The sequence below is a fragment of the Pantherophis guttatus genome, chromosome 3 (genome assembly GCF_059756535.1).
Source record: "Pantherophis guttatus breed Tessera chromosome 3, ASM5975653v1, whole genome shotgun sequence".
Lineage (NCBI taxonomy): Eukaryota > Metazoa > Chordata > Lepidosauria > Squamata > Colubridae > Pantherophis > Pantherophis guttatus.
Window position 1 is genome coordinate 158,683,907 of NC_142065.1, and position 20,846 is coordinate 158,704,752.

General features: G+C 41.3%; 1 protein-coding gene across 1 annotated transcript in view; it reads right to left on the reverse strand.

Annotated features, from left to right (window-relative positions):
- Positions 1–20,846, reverse strand: part of DOK6 (docking protein 6) — a 207,363-nt gene that overhangs the window by 22,327 nt on the left and 164,190 nt on the right. Inside the window, exon 7 of the mRNA XM_034429378.2 lies at positions 13,295–13,412. Within this exon, the coding sequence (XP_034285269.1) occupies positions 13,295–13,412 (118 nt within the window). The remainder of the gene's footprint in view (positions 1–13,294; positions 13,413–20,846) is intronic.

Below are 20,846 nucleotides of genomic sequence, written 5' to 3' on the forward strand. Positions count from 1 at the left end.
ACTTGCATTTTATGTATTTCAAAGTTTGAAGTTGATCTAATTCTTTTTCTCTCTGAAAATTCAGGTCAGGAAGCACATAAGTCTGTCTGTCTGTCAAATTTATATCCTGTCCATCTCACTGTTTGAGTGATTCTGGGCAATTTTTAGATAAAAGCCATACAACCATATAAAAAGACACAGCTAAGAAACAGTTAAAAACACAGTTAATAAAATAATGCCCTCTAATTGCCAACCACCATAAGACTGCATACCATTTTTAGATCCCCATGGCAATTGGCAGAATGAGATCTTCATGCTCTTTCAGAAGTCCAGAAGAATGGGAGGTAACCTCACCTCTGGGTGCAAGATATTCTATAGGGCAGAGCCAATGGCAGAGAAAGATATCTTCCAGTTGAAATACTTAACCAATGAGGTCTGCAACATATCCTTCCTATCTGCCCTAGTGGGATGAATCGATGTAACTAGGACACGATAGGTAACTGGATCCCATGCTGTGAAAGGCTTTAAAAATCCCATGCCATGAAGGGCTTAAATTGGACCCAGAAGCACACTGGCATCCAATGCACCTCACACAGCAAAGGTGTTATATGAGTAGCCCTCAGAGCATCCAAGATTGCTCACCCGGCTGCACTCTTTACCAGTTACAGCTAATGGATACTCTTCAAAGATAGTCCCATGTAGAACACATTGCAGTAGTCCATATGAGAGATGACCAGAGCAAGAGTGAATGAAAGAAGAAGTTCCTGGTCCAGAAGGAGGGGAACTGGGGCACAACATGAAGTTGAGCAAAGGTCCTCCTTGCCATAACTGCCATAACTGTTCCTAAAGCACGAGTCCAGGAGGAACCTCAGATTATACAATGGGGGCAGTGCAACTCCATCCAAGACCAAAAACCCAGATACAGAGAAGCCCATCCCCCCAACCACAGTCACTTCGCCACTGAGGGTCACTAATATTGAAGTTGTACATTTCTCGGTAAGGAACAAAGGAGTCATATCACACATCACCATGCCAACAAAAGTGCATATAGTGAAGGCTATGGTTTCCCAGTTGCAATGTATGGCTGTGAAAGTTGGACCATAAGGAAGGCTGACCACCAAAGAATTGAGGCCTTTGTACCTTAGTGCTGGAGAAGACTCCTGCGAGTCCCTTGGACTGCAAGGCGATCAAATCGGTCAGTCCTCGAGGAGATCAACCCTGACTGCTCTTTAGAAGGCCAGATCCTGAAGATGAAACTCAAATACATTGGCCACCTAATGAGAAGAAAGGACTCACTGGAGAAGAGCCTAATGCTGGGAAAGATTGAGGACAAAAGAAGAAGGGGACGACAGAGAACGAAGTGGCTGGATGGAGTCACTGAAGCAGTAGGCGTGAGCTTAAATGGACTCCAGAGGATGGTAGAGGACAGGAAGGCCTGGAGGAACGTTGTCCATGGGGTCGCAATGGGTCGGATATAACTTCACAACTAACAACAACAACAATCTCTCACATACATCTCTCTCATCTGGATGCTGGTATATAATTTCATAGTATACAGCAGGCTGCTCTTTCCCCAACCAGTCAAATCAGACGAAATAGACAATTCTTTTAAAAAAGAAAAGTAGATTGCAAAGCTACAAGAACATTCAAGAGAGTTTGGTGGAAAAGAAAGACAGAGTGTAACTTGTCAACGAACTCTTTCTGGCAATTAGGGGAATAGATGAATCTTTTGTTTCTTTTTGCTTCTTTATGCTTTCTTAAAAATACCACTTAAAACCAAGTTAAGAGTCCATTTGGAGATCCTGTTTATTACATGGAAGCTGTAACTTCTCTTTTAACAGAATGTATATGCAGACATGAATGACTGCAAAAGATCAAGACATTTTTGCTAAAGCTATAACAGGGAAGGAATAATTTTTATTTTTAGTTGGCTATTAGCATCAGTAAATGAAGTGCTACAATACTGGGAGGTAAAAAGTTTTCAGAGAGATAATGGTATCCCGCTGCCTAAGAATATTATATTATATTGTTGACTTTTAATGCAACAGCATGTGCTAGCTCTCTGGATGTTATTATTGTTTTTGGGGGATGGTAGCAAATGAAGCTTTAGGACAATGTCATGCTGTGAGATGCTATTGAGAATGGGACCATGAACACTCAACAATTTCCATGAGGTTTTCCTGATATTGTAAGTTTATTTTTATTTTTTTTTTGGTTTCCATTCCCCCCCCCCCAATTAAGGTTCTTTATTAAAGAAAATAGAGAAATGCAAGGAGAACATAACATTCTAGCATCTATGACAGATAAGAATTGCAAATGAACGAATGACAGAACGAATGAATGTCACTGCCTGTTTCATCCCTAGCCCACAGCTTAGGCAATTTAAAGATATATAACTGTTACAGTTTAATAGTTTTCTCTATTCTCGTAACAAACTTTCTGCCATGATCACAGTTTAGGATGCTAAATTGACAGTGTAGTAGACATTATCCACTTTAAGACTATAGTGGTTGAGTTTCTTCTGTTCCATTCACTGGGCCTTACCCTTTCTTAACCTACAGAAATGTTAGATATATTTCTAGATATCTAGAAATTTTGCAGACGCCATCTGCAATGCCTCTATCCTATCTTCCACTATTTTGGATCAGTACTTTCCGAAGTGATTGTTGGTCTCATGCGAGCTCCTTGGACAAACAGGGTTTACCACGTGTTTGAAAGTGTACCAGAAATGTTTTTTAAACATGGTTTTACATATAGTCTTTGACTTATGACTGTAACTGAGTTTGAAATTATGGTCATAGGTTGTGGCAGTTATGACCATGGTCAATTTTAAGATCTTTTTTGTGTTGGTCATTACACAAATGCTATGGTTGTTAAGAAAACACCATGATAGTCAAACCAGTCTGTTTTCCTGAATGAGGGTCTTAATGTTGGAAATGGACAACAAATGCTGAAAGTTGGTCATGTGACTGTGTGAGGCTGCACATGGCTATAAATACAAGCTGGATGCCAAGCACCCAGAATGCAATCACATGACTGTGGGGAGGTGCAACTGTCAGAACTTCAAAAAGGTTCATAAGTAGCTCTGGAAGGCCGGTTGTACCTTTGAACAGTCACTAAGTGACTAGTCATTAAGTGAGGACTACCTGTAATACTGTCTTGAGAGATCACTAGTCCTGTTCTGGACAGAATTCTGATTTGAACAGTAAAGGAGAGGTTGAGTTTTATCTAGTGTGCAATGTTGATTTGGCCTCAATTAACATACCACAAGTTTTACGGGGCATATTTTTTTCAAAAGTTTTATTATATGACTATTCCTATGCCAGTTTGGCTAACTCCTAGCTACCCATTTTGCCTCTACCCTTCCTATTACATCAGTTATATTGACTGTAATCATTATTTCATTCTATAACCCTACTGCATAATAAATTATGTAACAAAATATAGTAAATTATATTATGTGTTTATAAAATGATTGCTACTACTGTATATCTTACCTTACACATGGGCTATTATTGCTTACTCCTTCCCATTTCAGCCTGTGACTTGTCAAGTAAGCTATTTTTGGACCTAGTTAAGCACACTTTCAGACAAGGGCTGGATATGACATGAAACAGGCATATGAACCTTGTTACTTGGGCAACTTGATAGGGACTATACTGTATGTGCCATTCTAAGCATCTTCCTATATTTGCCTATCCTTGTCCCAATCCATGGAAATGTAGCTATTGATGGTCTTTTTTTTTCCTTGCTGGCAAATGATTGGAAGGGAAAAAAGCCAATCACATTTTTTAAATTTATCCTGCATTAAAATAATCAGATCAACATCATTTGCCACCCTGGGCACAATATGATCACTACTGAAGGCAGCACAATGTATGCCACCCTATATATATATATATTACCAGCTTTAATGTAGCTACCTGGATGGGCGCAGAGGTTCACTGTAGTTTATTTACCATCATGGTAAGCTGTGGTTCATCTTGCTGTCTAAATAAAGCCATAGTGCAATATATTTTATATTCTCTTCATTGTTTCAGTTCAGTTTATAGTGAGATGAAAGAATACATTTAGGAGAGTTATTTAAATATGAACGTAACTATGGATATGCCAAAATGATGAATGCCCCAGCAATTTCTTTTAACATACTTTAATTTGCAGATAGTTATATGGGCAACAAAGGAAATGCCTGCAGGATTAACCTAAAAAAAATGCAAAAAACAGCTGAGTAGAATGACTCAGAAAATTCTTTTAATGTTCTGTACAATTATTATTATTTTTTTTGGGTAAAGTCGTGCAATGCATTTTATTTTGCTTCTAAACTCTGTATTTTGCATTTGAATGAAATAATTATTGTCTTTTTGATTCTTCAATGGTAAAATAGCTTAAGCATATTGGTAAAATATTAAGAGTATTTTTTCCCAATTACTTTTGAAATATACAGCAATAAATTAATACCGTAGCTAGAACAGTAATACTACCTTAAGCACTGAACAATGATAAGTACCATTAAAAACTAAAGCAAAACTTTAAAAAAAGTCTGAATACCGTTTGAAAACACCTGTAAGAATCATGCACATAATTTCCAAATTACAGTTTTGCAATTTTTCCTATCTGACTATTCATTTCAGATTTTAATTAACAATGTCAATATAACAGTACTAATATATAAGATATATATATAAGGCAAGAAATATATATAAGAGAACAGCAAGAGCCACATCATTCAACCCCGAGCTACAAATATTCTTTTCTATCGGTACTAATATAGCAGCAATGCAGGTAGTCCTCACTTACTGACTGCTCATTCGGCAGCCAAAATCACAACAGGATTTTGAAAAAAAAGGAGATTTATGACTGGTACTCAAACTTGCAGTTGGTCCACATCCCCACAGTCAGGTGATCAATATTTGGTAACTAGTGAGCACTTACAACTCTCGCAGGATCCTATGGTCACATGATCACCATTTGTGATTTTCACAGCCAGCTAGCGACAGGCAAAGTCAACCAGGAACTTGGCAGAAGTTGCAAGTTGTAGTCACTTAATATCATACTTAACAACCACAGGGGACATCAGGGTTTAAAACCACAACTGGAACTGATGTTGTAAGTTGGATGCGGTAGTATGATATTTCACTTTTCAAACACATCTCTTAGCAACTGAGTTGCCGGTTCCAATTGTGGCCACTAAGTGCATTCCAGGATTCTTCCACTATCTCTTAGATCAGGGGTGTCAAACTGGCGGCCCATCGGCCAGATGTGTCACACACAGGCCATGCTCACCCCAGCTCCGCAAAGGGGGAAAACATAGCAAAATATCAGGTGATGGCAATGTGACACTACGAGTTTGACACCCATGTCTTAGATCAATGATTTCAGTTCAGTATTTGAGTTGTTAATTATTGCTATCATCTAGGGTTTTTACTAAACATATTGGAATTTGGAAAGAGTTTTATTAATTGGTAGCTGCCAAGAATGCAATAATATAACTTCCTCCAAATAACTGCATCGATGATATGTATATTTGATAATTATTTCAAGGGTTTTTTTCCTTGATGTTTCATAACAACCAGGCTTAAGAATTGTATCAGCATTTAACGGATTATGGGTAGTCCTCGACTTATAACAGTTTACTTAGTGATCATTCAAAGTTATTTATTATTATGGTTGCAGTATCCTGGGATCATGTGACCCACTTTTATGACCTTCTGACAAGCAAAGTCAAAGGGGAAACCAGATTAATTTAACAACCATGTTAGTAATTTAACAACTGCAGTGATTCACAAATGTAGCAAGAAAAGTCATAAAATGGTGCAAAACTCACTTAACAAATTTTTCACTTAGCAACATTAATTATGGGCTCAATTGTGGTTGTAAATTGAGGACTACCTGTATTTACCAGTGGATCCAGTTGTTAATGTTATAGGGCTTGTGTCTTGTTTAATGCCGTTTACTAACCACCTATCATAGTTATGTGTTGATTTATTTCATTCTTTAAAACCCAGACTGCAACTATTTATTTTGGCATATGAAATTGTGATTTGGCTTTAATTTATTTTAGTTATGGTGTTTGTATTTTACACTTGCTAACTGTTCTGAGGAGATTTTTTTAAACTAAAAAAGTGGGTTATACATGAAATATTGTAAATTATGAATTTCCAAATATGCAGGAGCATATTCATAGATGAAAATCAGAAGAAATCTATCTATAAAGGCTGTTGATGTCCCTTTTTTGCATGCTATGTTAACATTTCCCTGATATATAGGAATAAGATAGTTAAGCCAATTTTCTTAAGCAAGATTTGTTGAAAAGAGATAATAGGATAAGTTTATACATCCTACTAATCTATGAATGGCTATACATAATTTATAAATAGTTTAGAAACTGTACAAACATTGTGTACTGGTCCAGACAATGCATTAAGCCCAAAGCAAGTAAATCATATTATAGTTTAATGCAATTCGTGAATCATTCATTGGGAAGTTCTGCCACCTTTGTCATGTTGGAGAGGAGTTTTACAAGACGGGAAAAACAAAACCAATTTTATTGGCTATGTGGCTGGATTACTCATTAATGACTTGTACCTTAGACTTCAGCAAAAATATTGTTTTTCCTAACATCTAAGGAAAAATTATGAGATGCTGATCTATAAAACTGTGTTCATTTTACATAAAATACATTTACTCAGCACGTCTGAATAAATATATTTTATAGGAATTGAACAAACTTTTGTAGATCTCAACATATATCATTTTTTGCATCTAGTATTTCATGTCATCCATTCTATAACCAGGAATAATGAAAAACTATAATTAAGCTCTATAATACTGATTATCCCCTTATATTTTAATTAGAATTTTTTTAAAAAGTTATTTCAAAAAGCTAAATTAGAATGTATTTTTCTTGTCTTCACAGAAACTGTCAATTCTATTTTTAAACTATTAAACTAAATTTCCATGATGATTCTAGAATAATCCTCCTGAAAACTAGTATAGTTTTCAGTTATTTATTTTTCTGTGTCCCAGAAAAGCACTTTTGTGTTCAGTTCCTCTCTCAATACTTTTATCTTCTACAACACGATGAATATGATTTTACACAGTGGTGGGATTAAATTTTTTTTACTACCAGTAAAAAAAGGCTACTGTAAAATCTCTATTCCTTCCCCACTTCAGGGGAAGGTTACTGCAAAATCCACATTTCCTCCTGATCAGCTGGGACTTGGGAGGCAGAGAATAGATTGGGACAGGGCCAGTCAGAGGTGGTATTTACTGGTTCTCCTAACTACTCAAAATTTTCACTACCGGTTTTCCAGAACTGGTCAGAACCTGCTGAATACAACCTCTGTTTTTACATTATGAAAACCAGCCATTTAAGAAAACAGAAAGGCTATAAATTATTATTAGCTCTCTGTTTTTAATGTTGCTTCCCAAGAATATAGAACCAAAAATTAAACATGAAAAGGAAATGAGCAAAGAAAAGAGCTAAATGCAACAGTTAGTTATGTAACAGCTAGCTAGCTATATGGGTTTATTAACTTTATTCATTCTTTCTAGAAAAATATCTAGTATATCATTGAAAGATAACTTTAAACCCCAAGCATATATTTTTCCAAGGAAATTTGGTTATGGTTATAGTTTAGAAAGGTAAGAGATATATTAGTTATAATATCAATATGGGTAACGAATAGATCATAGTTCCAGTAAATTAAGGTTTCTTTAACATTTTCTTGTACAATAACCCCTCCCCTCATTGTATAATTGATAGTGGAGACAATAAAATAACTGATTTGGACAATAAACAACATTTAGTCCATTATTATTTTTAATGTTCTTATGATACATTTATTCACTCTCCTAGGCTAAGAATTCCAGTCTTAAATATGTTCATCTTGACACCTCCATATCAATCAGATATATATTTAAGATTTTCAGTAGGAATTGGCATTAAATGAGTCTGCAGTGTCAATTAATCACCTTGGCTAATTTTAAAATCTGGAATAAGGGAATTATATTTTTCTTCCACTAAAATAATTTTTTAATGAAAGGAATTGTAGCATAGGTAGAGAAGAAAGAGAATGGAGCATAAAACAATTTCAACATGTACATATTGTGTTTAGTTGAAAAGTCTGTTTCAAAAAAAAATCTTTGTTTTGCTTTATCATTTGCCTTTAAGACATAAAACCACATGCTGCACTATATACATGCATTTGTCTTTTGCAGTATTTTCAAGAGCTGCCCACCTGCTGATGTTAATTTAAGAATAGAAGTATTTTTAAGAGAACTAAACATTTCATTTCTTATTTTCCTTACTTCACATTGTTCTAGCTTAATCAAAAACAGTTAAATACTCTCTTAGGCAATAAAGTCTGTAGGTTTTGTTATTTTCTAAACCAAATTCCTGGTTTTGAAAGAGATTATATAAACATATATTCAAAGGTATGCGTATCATTGTAGCTAATAACAGGAAATAGTGCATAAACAATGTCATTGTCAATAAAAAAAACATCTTTAGGCCTTCTTAATCCATTCTTACCTCGAAACGGCCAAGTTAACAAATGAGAAAAATACAAATAAGAAGTAAGGATGCCCATTTTTCAACACGATTTGGAAGAAGTTATTCAGACTTCATGTGAACATGAATATAGCATCTGTCATTCACTAAAACTGCCCAACTTTTTTAGGCTTTTATGGGAGCCTGATGAAATCTTATGATTGGGTTAGATATTTAACATGTTTCTTAAGGCAGCAGCTAACTTTTTCTTCAGACACACACAACAGAATAAAAAAATGATGGACTGCTTTAATAAATAACAGAGAGATGTTGAGAACTTAGAACAACTTTATTATCACTTGGAATGTACACTAATTGGCATATATTAAAATGAAATTTCACTGCATACAGCTCTCAAAGGGTCATCACCACCTCCAATATACACTACATAAGCATGACATACATACATACAAAATTATGCATATACCCACATATATTATATGACACAGAGAAACAACACAGTCTAGTTCGGATGTATACATGTACATGGCGAGAAAAATGAATCCTGTGAGACGGATGGCATAGGGAACAAAGCTGTTACAGAATCTGGTAGTCCTGCTAGAAATACTTTGAAACCTCTTCCCAGAGGGGAGCCACAGAAACAGACCATGAATTGGCTGTGTGGGGTCTCTAACAATGCTTTGAGCTCTAAGCACATAGTTTAGTTTAGTTTAGTTTAGTTTATTCATACTTATATGCTGCCCTTCTCCTGAAGGACTCGGGGCGGCTCACAAAGATAAAACAACGGAACAATAAAATTAATACTAAAATAATCCAATTAAAATCCCCAAGAAGTTAAAACTAAGATTCCCAGCAGATCAGGCAATTTGTTGGAAAAGCCATGTCTTCAGGTCACCGTGGAAAGACCAGAGGTCAGGGGCCGTCCAGAGCTCAGTGGGTAACCCATTCCAGAGGGTCGGTGTGCCCATCAGGCACACATTGTCTGGCCGAAGGCACCTGGAGGAAGGCAGTCCTATGTGAACGCACTGGGTGGTGGGAGGCCAGTAGGAGGTGATCCTGCAAGTAACCCGTGCCCGTGCCATGGAGGGCTTTATAGGTAAGTACCAGCACCTTGAAGTGAATCTGAAGGACCACCGGTAACCAGTGCAGCTCGTGCAGGAGAGGTGTAACACGGGAGTAACAGGAAGCTCCCGTAACAACCCGCACGGCCGCATTCTGGACCAGCTGGAGCCTCCGGGTGCACAAGGGCAGCCCCATGTAGAGGGCATTGCAGTAACCCAAACACGAGATAATGAGAGCATGAGTGACTGTACAGAGGGCATCCCTGTCTAGGAAAGGGCACAACTGGTGCACCAGGCGAACCTGTGCAAAAGCCCCCTTGTCACGGCCGTCAGATGGTCCACCAAGGACAGCCGCAAATCTAGGAGGATGCCAAGATTGCAAACCTTTTCAGAGGGAGTAAGCACCCCCCCCATCTGGAGTGATGGGGGTACTAGACCATGAGATGCTGGCATTCACAACTACTCAGTTTTGGAGGGGTTGAGTCTGAGCCTGTTCCTACCCATCCAGACCCGCACCGCCTCCAGGCACTTAGACATCACGGAAAGGGCATCCCTGGGTTGATCTGGGGTGGAGATGTAGAGCTGGGTATCATCAGCATACTAATGATATCTTACCCCAAAACTGCAAATGATCTCACCCAGTGGCTTCATATAGATGTTAAAGAGCAAAGGGGAGAGAACCGACCCTTGAGGCACCCCACAGGTGAGGGGCCTCGGGGCGGATCTCTGACCCCCTGCCCAAACAAACTGCGTACAGCCCGAGAGGTAGGAGGAGAACCACTGTAGAACAGTGCCCCCCACCCCCAGCCCCCCGAGTCATCGCAGTAGGATACCATGGTCAATGGTACCAAAAGCCGCTGAGAGGTCAAGTAGGACCAGGATAGAGGAATAACCCTCATCCCGGGCCCGCCAGAGATCATTCACCAGGGCGACCAATGCCGTTTCCGTGCTGTGTCCACGCCTGAAACCCGATTGGTATGCGTCTAGATAATCCGTTTCCTCCAAGAATCGTGGAAGTTGGTATGCCACCACAGACTCAACAACCTTTGCTATAAAGCGAAAGGTTGGAGACGGGACAAAAGTTATTCAGGGTGGCCAGATCCAGGGCAGGCTTCTTGAGAAGGGGTCGAACCACTGCCTCCTTAAGTCCGGCGGGGAAGACCCCATCCCTCAATGAAGCGTTGACAATCGCCTGGATCCAGTCTCCGGTCACCTCTCTGGTTGCCGCAACAAGCCAGGAGGGACATGGGTCCAACAAACATGTGGAGGCCCCCAACCTACCTACAATGCTGTCCACTTCATCTATGGATACAGGGTCAAAGTCAACCCAGATTTGCCTTCAAGACTTGCTTCCAACTCCCCGTCAGGTCCTGCCTGTCAGAGTCTAAACTCATCCGGATCTGAGCAATTTTGTCTTGCAGAAATTAAGCAAAGTCCTCAGCACTGCCCTGCAAGGGGTCCTCCCTCGCTCCCTGATTGAGAAGAGAGCGGGTCACTCGGAACAAGGCTGCTGGGCGATTTTCTGCAGACACAATGAGAGCAGCGAAATAATCACGTTTCGCCACTTCCATCGCCATGAGGTAAGACCTAATATAGTTCTTAACTGTATTTGATCAGATTTGGAACAGGAAGATCTCCAACAGCCCTCTAGGCATCTCTTCCGTAGCACTTATAAGCAGTACCCTGAATAATGGGAAGCGAGCTTCCTATAATCTTCTCGGCTGCCCTTACCACTCTCTGAAAGGACTTTCTCTTTGAGGCATTGCAGCAGGGGTGAAATCTACTTACCTTTCTTACCGGTTCAGAAGCACATGCGCCACATGCTCACTTAGCTTGCGTGTGTCATCTGCATGTGCAGACCTTCTAAGCACGCACAATACCTTCTGTGCATGCGCAGAAGGTAAAAAACACATTATTTCCTGGTTAAAACCAGGAAATAATGACACCTGGGCAGGTGAGTGGAGCTTCGCTCCACCATTGCTACTGGATCGCCGAACCACCGGCCAAGATCACTACCGGATCGGGCGATCCGGTCCAATCCGGGAGCATTTCACCCCTGCACTGCAGCTACCAAACCAAACAGTGATGCAGTTTGTTAAAACGAACTTAAAATGAACTTATTACAGGCCCAATATGTCTTTGGAGTCACTATTAAAATGTAGGCAGCCATACTAGTAATCATGAAAAAAGTCTCAGCCAACAATATCAGGGATCATGAACAGTAAGGACAATAAATATAGTTTTAGCAAGCATTTTTTCTCTTTTTGCACTTCTTATTGTTTGTTGACTTGTGTGTTTTAGGCAGAAAAGGAGAATATACAAACATACACACACACACACACGTATGTACGTATGTACCTCCACAAATTCTCAAAATGTCTCCATGTATTTTAAGAATAAAGTAGTACACTTGAGGGAGAACCTGATTCTACTTAGCCCTATTTTTCTATTATTTTAAACAGAATTGTATTTAAGAAACACAAGGCAGTCACCAAAAATGACCTTGTAGTAGAAGCATTTAATTCTTCATGGTTTGTTCTTATTTCATCAAATTATGAATGTCCCTGATGATTTAAGGCTGTACAGTTCTGTAGAGGAAGAGAATCTGACCTAAAGACATTGCTTCTGACAGTCCATCACTCTCTTGTAACACATAATTTCATTTTTTTCCTACAAGACATCAGCAAATAGCCATCTCAATTGAGGATTAACAGCATATTAACTCTCAATCTCTGTACTTTAATTTATATACATTATCACATTCCCACTTATTAATATATCATGAACACTATACCAGAAGTATATTGTTTGGCAGGTGTTATCAATTCTAATAATTTTTTTATTGTGCCAATGTTGGTAAGTTAATAATTACACATGTGTGTTTCAGTGAACTGCTCAGATACAAGACCGAAATGATGATAAAGGCAAAAGATAATAACAAAGTAATCAGATGACTGGAGGAGAGCACATGTAGGCATAAATTGATAATAATTTCGGTAACTAAACTGGACCTTATCTACAGTCCAACCTATAATTTTGACCTCTATCTGACTTGAGTGAATGAAAACATATACAGAAGAAGTTGCATATGTACCTATATTTCTCTCATTTTTCAAATACAAACTCCATCATTTTCTGGATGTTTTTGATAAAAACACAACTGGGATTTCACCTTTGTCACAATAAAACTAATCTGAGGTGTACATTTACAGAAAAATAATTTGTCAGTAGCCATCTTTTATCCAGAGAGTTACAAACAAATCTGGAAAAGTTTAGTGTGACTGTTTTTTTTACTCGTTCAGTCATGATTTCAATATAAATTAGAGGAAAAGTCCAATGAAAGTGCAGTTTTCAGGGTTGTTGTTTTTTTTAAACCATAAGATTATATTATGTATGAGTATACAAAACACTTTTACCCTTTCTTCTCTATACTTGAGAAAGTGCTTTGAGTTATTATCTATTTATCAATGGTGGCAAATGACCCAAGTTCTTTGGAGAATATGTCAGTGTAAACAAAATTAAATCTTCTCTACCAGCAAATACTTCTTCTGGTAAATTCCATATAACCCTTCCACATTAGTTGCCAAGACTCAATACGTAGGTCAGTCCATCCATCCATCCATCCATCCATCCATCCATCCATCCATCCATCCATCCATCCGCCTTAGTAATTTAAATGGTAAGAAAAACAATTTATGAAGTGACCTAATGGACATACCTTTTCACTGTTCAAGCATCTTACCTTGTAAACTATATATTTCTCCCACGCTGTTCTGCCGAGTGATGTGATGCCAGTATGCACTACGAGGAAGTGAGATTGACTTAGGTAACGTCATTGGTTCAGTCAAACTGGTCTGAAGCTGCAAATATAAAGAAAATACACCATAGCATGTTTTTCAGTAATCACCTTCAGTCCAAACTTAGCAGAGGAAATATCAAACAATTAATATCTGGGCAAATCTAATTACTACAAACATAGCTGGAATAGTGGACTGGAGTCTACATGGAACAGCGACGATACCTTTAACACCATCAAACATTCAGATCCTTAGGAAGGACTTGACAGGTGGATAAAGTGCCAAATCAAGTCTAAACATTTGGCTGACTATGTGATGAACCATAATAATTGTACTTCCTCTTTGTAGCAGTATACTTGCTACTATAGTTGCATTTTAAGAGGCAACCTTGCAGGCAAACAAAAGAGAATTTGCCTTTCCACTCATAGTTACTTTCAAACCTGTTCAAGAAATGTGATGTGTTTTTTTTAACCCAAGAAATAGAACCATTAACCATTTATTTAGCTGTCTTAATATCTGCAAGTGAGCAAAATTACAGATATTGTTCAAGGGATGGGAATTTGAATATAGGGATCAACATAACACTATAAACTCCCTATCTGCTCCAAGAAAAGGGTACGTGATGTACTAGGAACAATGTCTTTAGTATAACCAGCTCCTAAGATAAATTGTGATCTATGCACAAAAGTTTGCTCTCTACATATTTATTGTCTTGCTGAAATAGGGGGCAGATGGATTTTAGTTGACAGATTTGTTGGTAACAAATAACAAGGAACATGTTAATCAAATGAAGTAATGAAGGTGAATGAAAGTTACATGGTGCAAAAGCTACAGCGATCAATTAAGAAGGAAAGTGGCACAATATTTTCCAATAGACAGCTTGTGCAATTAGTAGAAAAGGTTCTTTATAGTGTGAGCTGTGCGACCCGATGTTGAGATCTATGCTTTTCCTAGATACTTTTGGTGACTAGGAGGACTATGAATAGCTGGAGTCAAGAGGTTATGAATGCTTCTTTCAGATAAAATGCAGTCCCATCAATCCTGAAAGAGCTGGTAATGCATTGTCTTCTGAAGAAGCTCTATTTTGACAACCTTTGACTAATGCCCAACCTTTCCTTTCTGGGGGAGATTTTGGAGAAGGTGATGAGAAATCAGCTTCAGAGGATGATACTATAGGAATCCTTTTCAGCATGGATTCAGACCTCTACATGGGTCTGGTACATGAATTGCATCAGGAGCTAGAAAGCGGGAGTGAATTCCTGCTGAAACTAACGAACATCTCAGCAGCTTTTATCAGAGTGTGCACAGTGTGACTGCTAGTTTGAGACAACCCAGGAGCAAAATACAGTACACAGAGATTTTGTCTTTCAAACAGTGGCTTATATACAGGTGTCTATATACAAGTGATAAGCACATACCAGACAAGCAATCATTCTTCAACTTTATGGAGAACTACAATGATAGAACACAACTAGGAGAGTGATACATGAGGAGAGAGAGTGCCCTCTCATGGCCTCCCTTATATAGGCAGCTTCTTAAAGTGGCAATAACCCTGCTGACTCATCCTCAGTCTTAAAGGGGCTGGTCAGCTTTATTTATTTATTTATTTATTTATTTATTTATTTTTGAATTTGTATACCGCCCTTCTCCCTGAGGACTCAGGGCGGTGAACAGCCAAATAAAAACATCAAATACAAATATTAAAATACAGTTAAATATATATATATAAATTTGGCCCCATTAATTAAAACAAGAAACAAAACAATTAAAAACACTTAAAAAGAATTAGGCCAGCCCGGCTTGTTGGAAAAGGAAGGTTTTAAGGGCACGGCGGACGGCACGGAGGTCTTGGATTCTCCTTCTCTCTGGGGGCAGCTGATTCCAGAGGGTGGGAGCCCCCACAGAGAAGGCCCTCCCCCTGGGGATCACCAGCCTGCATTGCTTGGCTGATGGCACCCCGAGGAGGCCCTCTCTGTGGGAGCGCACGGGTCGATGGGAGGTCGTCGGTGGCAGCAGGAGGTCTTTGAGATAGCTAGGCCCTATGCCATGGAGTGCTTTAAAGGTGATAACCAACACCTTGAAGCGCACCCGGAAGACCACTGGGAGCCAGTGCAGCTCGCGCAGGAGCGGTGTTACATGGGAGCGCCATGCTGCTCCCATCACTACCCGCGCTGCTGCGTTCTGGACCAGTTGGAGCCTCCGGGTGCTCTTCAAGGGGAGCCCCATGTAGAGAGCGTTACAGTAATCAAGGCGAGAGGTCACGAGGGCATGAGTGACTGTGCACAGGGAATCCCGATCAAGAAAGGGCCGCAACTGGCGGATCAGGCGAACCTGATAAAAGGTCCCCCTGGTTACAGCCGTCAGATGTTCCTCCAAGGACAGCTGCGTATCCAGGAGGACTCCCAGATTGCGAGCCCTCTCTGTGGGGGCCAAAGACTCGCCCCCAATAGTCAGTGATGGAGTCAACTGACTATATCGGGATGCCGGGAACCACAGCCACTCAGTCTTGGAAGGGTTGAGCTTGAGCCTGTTCCTCCCCATCCAGATCCGTACAGCCTCCAGGCACTGGGACATCACTTCAAGGGCATCATTGGGGTGGCCTGGGGTGGAGATGTACAGCTGAGTATCATCAGCGTACTGATGGTATCTCACCCCAAAGCCACGGATGATCTCGCCCAGCGGCTTCACATAAATGTTGAACAGGAGGGGCGAGAGGACCGACCCCTGAGGCACTCCACATATAAGAGGCCTCGAGGTCGACCTCTGCCCCCCTGCCAACACGAACTGCGACCGGTCGGAGAGAAAGGAGGAGAACCACCGTAACACGGTGCCCCCCATCCCCAACTCTTCCAACCAGTGCAGCATGATACCATGGTCGATGGTATCAAAAGCCGCTGAGAGGTCTAACAGGACCAGAACAGAGGAGCAACCCCTGTCCCAAGCCCTCCAGAGATCATCAACCAACGCGACCAATGCCGTTTCCGTGCTGTGCCCAGGCCTGAAACCAGACTGGAACGGATCCAGATAGGATGTTTCCTCCAGGAATTGCGGAAACTGTCGCGCGACCACACTCTCAACAACCCTCGCCAGAAAGCGAAGATTGGAGACAGGACGATAGTTAGCCAATATTGCCGGATCCAGGGACGGCTTCTTGAGGAGAGGCCTCACCACCGCCTCTTTCAAGGCCGCGGGGAAGTGACCCTCACTCAATGAAGCGTTGATAACACCCTGGAGCCAGCCTCGTGTAACCTCCCGGGAGGCCAGTACCAACCAGGAGGGACACGGGTCCAGTAAACATGTGGCCGCACTAAGTCTCCCCAAAATCCTGTCCACATCATCGGGAGTCACAGCATCAAAGTCCTCCCAGATAACATTCTCAAGACTATTCCTCGTCACCGTGCCCTGATCTACCCAGTCAGAGTCCAAGTCCCCCCAGATCTGAGCGATTTTGTCATATAGGTATTGTCCGAAATCCTCCGCCCTGCCTTCCAAGGGATCCTCCCGCGCTCCCAGATGGAGCAGGGAGCGGGTTACCCTGAACAGGGCTGCCGGACGATTCCCTGATGATGCAATAGAGGCGGAAAAGTAATTAAACTTTGCCGTGTTTATCGCCACTAGGTAGGTCTTAATATGCGACCTTACCAGTGTTCGATCAGATTCAGCGCGACTGGCCCTCCAACCGCTCTCTAGGCGTCTTTTCCGGCGTTTCATCTCCCTCAGCTCCTCGGTGAACCAAGGAGCCGCGAGGGATCGACAGCGGGTCAGAGGCCGCAAAGGCACGACTCGATCCAAGGCCCCACCAGCCGCCCGATCCCAGGCAGCTACCAGGTCCTTGGCCGAGTCGTGTGCCAGATCATCAGTAATTGGCCCAAGCTCCATCTGGAACCTATCAGGATCCATCAGGCGCCTGGGGCGGACCCATCTAATTGGGTCCGCCTCCCTGCGGCGGGGTGTAGCGGTACAAAGGTCCAGACGAAGGAGTGAGTGATCTGACCATGACAAGGGTTCCATGTCTATATCCCCTATAACAAGATCACTCAACCACTGGCCAGAGACAAAAATCAAGTCTAGAGTGTGTCCCCCCCTGTGAGTGGGGCTATGAACTAACTGGGTCAGGTCCATGGCCGTCATGGAAGCCATGAACTCCCGAGCCATCCCAGACGTTTCACCAACGGATGGCAAGTTGAAATCACCCATGACCATAAGCCTGGGTGTATCAACTGCCACCGTGGCTATCACGTCGAGTAGCTCAGGCAGGGCTGCTGCCACGCGGCAGGGAGCCAGGTACGCAAGCAGCAAGCCCATCTGAACCCCATGACCCCATCTCACGAAGAGGGACTCACATCCGGCAGTCTGAGGCACAGTGGTCTCCCTCGGACCAAGACCTTCTTTAATAATAACCGCCACCCCCCCCGCCCCTCCCCTGGGCTCTCGGCTGATGGAATGCTCTGAAACCTGGTGGGCACATCTCGACCAGAGGGACTCCTCCCTCCGGTCCCAACCAGGTCTCCGTAATACCAGCCAGGTCCGCTCCCCCCTCCTGGATAAGATCGTGAATGAGGGGGGGCCTTATTTACCACAGACCTAGCGTTGCACAGCATCAGCCGCAGGCCCAGGTCCTGAGTATCTAAGCCACCTAGTATCCGAGGGGAGCTTTGGGGGCCGGGGCGCGCAATTGCTCTCAAACAGCAAGTGCGCGTCCCCAACACATGATGTGGCCCCCTGCTCCCGCCATATCTGCCCCTCCCAACCACCGTGCTGATGGTATTTCCCTCATTGGGATAGCCCTCCGCCCCCTCCCCATTCCCTCGTCCAGTGTCCTCCAAACCATTACCCCGTGCCGGGCTCGGCTCTGACCTTGGTGGATTACCCCCCCATCCCCTTTGGTCGTCCTCCCGGTTCCCCTTAAAAAATTATTAAAAACCCTAATTAAAAAACCCCTTAATCCCCGCTTTGAAACATGCCACCTCTCAGGGCTCCAAAACCCGTCCTTAAGGTAGGCCTTTGATAACATGGAAGGCCATTGCCGCGAGAGGGGGGCATCTCGCAGCGCAAGCAGGTCTGCTGAATCATCATTAAATCATCATTACCCTGACAGTGTTCAATACCATTGACTACAATATATGGATTTTGGGAGGTAGGGATACCAAGCATAATGGACATGCTCCTACCACAGCAAATAGATTCAGTTGATAGTAATGGGGATGAGTATCAAGCCCATGATCTCTCCAATATGGATATCTCAGGGCTTAATTCTTTCCCTACTCCAGGATCCAATCTGATCAGTCACCAGAACCAGAGGTTTTGTCTTCCAAGCTTTCAAATTCATGCTGCAATTCAACTTCAGGGAACTTCTGTCTTTCCCTACTGCTATCTACATGAAATCAATGGGAGAGACATTATCTATTGTTTTGTTGTGCTGTAAGGATAGCATTAATATGCTGATCAATACTCAATTATACCCAATACCATAATGGATATACTATGGAAATTCTGATCTAGGATCTGGAGGTGGTGAGTTTGGATGTGGGACAAAACAAGTGAATGATGAATCCCAGAAAGATGGAGTTACTGGAGTTCAAAAACATCATTGAATGTTCTAGAAGGAGTTACACTGTCTTCAAGAGGAGGCCTGAAACTTGGGCATCCTCCTGGATTCATGGCTCCTGCTGAAATAGCATGCCTGGTGTGCCAATTAGGCCCTGCCTAATTTTAAAGCCCTGATGAAATTTGTTCACACCCTCTTTGGCACACATTTCAATTACTGTACATGCTCTATATAGCACTCCCTTTGTAGATGACAAGAGAAACTACAAACGATTTAAACTGAAGTGGCCAGGTCCTTAGATGTTAATAGGAATGACTTCAATATAATATAAATTCTCCAGTCACCAATAGATTTCCATGTTCAATTCAAAATGCTGGCTTTTGTCCTAAAAATCTAAATATTATGTCATTCTTAATAGAATCTTTGCTCCAAGTAGAATCTGTTTTATTATGACCATGGTGTTTGAGATGTCAATTTAATTGAATTTATGATTATCTATTTAACTTCAGCAAAAGGTGAAGTTAAAATTATATGGACTGCCCTTAAACCCTTTAATAAGTGGATTATCCTTCAGTGTCTGACTTGTACTTTGAAGGGGCAGTTTAGCAGAATATGAGCCACTGATTCTATTTCTCCTTTCCACCTGGCAGTAGAATTCTAGATATGAAATCTTCATCTATTTTATCTCCTATATTGCAGAGGGAAAACATTAATGCAGGCCTTTGGTAAGTCCACCTCTTTTTTTTGTAAAAATATGATTTTATAAATCACTGGTTATGGCTTCATTAGTACCTGCCACCAAAAGCAATAGAGGTGTGGGTCTGGTGCTCCATATTCTGTCCTTTCTATAAGGACACTGTCATGGCATCCTCATACCTCATTTGATTTAGACATTCTAGTGAGAAGCCAGAGGTAATCAGATTTTATTCACAAACTAATTGCCATTTATCTTTATAAGTATCCACCAACCAGAGAAGAAACAATCTACTATACTTTAAAGTCACTCTTACCAGACCTGAGTTTCAATGTTTAGGTAGCAGGCTACCAGCCTCAGGAATATGTTAGCATGTATACTATGGTTATAAGGAAAACTGATTGGATTTGTTCATATCATATAAGATTTGAAGGTGCATCTGACTGAATTTCATTCTTTGTTACCCTGTTTCCCCCAAAATAACACATCCCCTGATAATAAGCCCAATCGGGCTTTTGAGTGCATGGCAATAAGGCCAAGCACTTATTTAAGGGTTCAAAAAAATATAAGACAGGGTCTTATTTTCGGGGAAACACGGTATTTCCTCCACTCTTTGGAACATCTTATTCCCAGAGGTGAGGTGAGCCTCCATCTTCTGGTTTTCCAGAAGCGTGTAAAGACTCTTGGCTCTGTCAAATAGCATGGGGATCTAAGAGTATGATGTAACCTTGGGGATGGCTGGTGGCTTGAGGGTACTCTTTCTGCCTTGTCCGTTTTTTAGTCTTTTGAATTTTTAACTCTGAATTGCACTTTTACCTTGCAAGTTTTAAGTCTGTTCTTCACTCAGTTTTAATCTGTGTTTTTATTCATTGTTTTTATTGTTTAATTTTGTTGCTGTAAACCACCAACAGTCACTTAGGTGTGATAGGCAGTGTAGAATTTAATAAATTTAAAAAATGATTTGTCCTCCAACAGTTCAACCACTGCAGAAGCTATTTAAAGAGTACAAGGACTCTTTAAAATCTTAGAATGGCTGCAGTACTCTTCTGTGCCTTTGAAATGGCATAAACATTTTAAGCTTTTAAGTAATGTAAAGGAATCAAAAGACAACTTCTTTCACTAGATTTTTTTGAGGTAACAGGGCAGTAGGGAGGGAGGGAGGGAGGGAGGGAGGGAGGGAGGGAAGGAGAGAGAGAGGGAGAGAGAGGGAGATGAGAAAACTGACCCCACTTCTCCATTATGGTAAGGCGCTTCT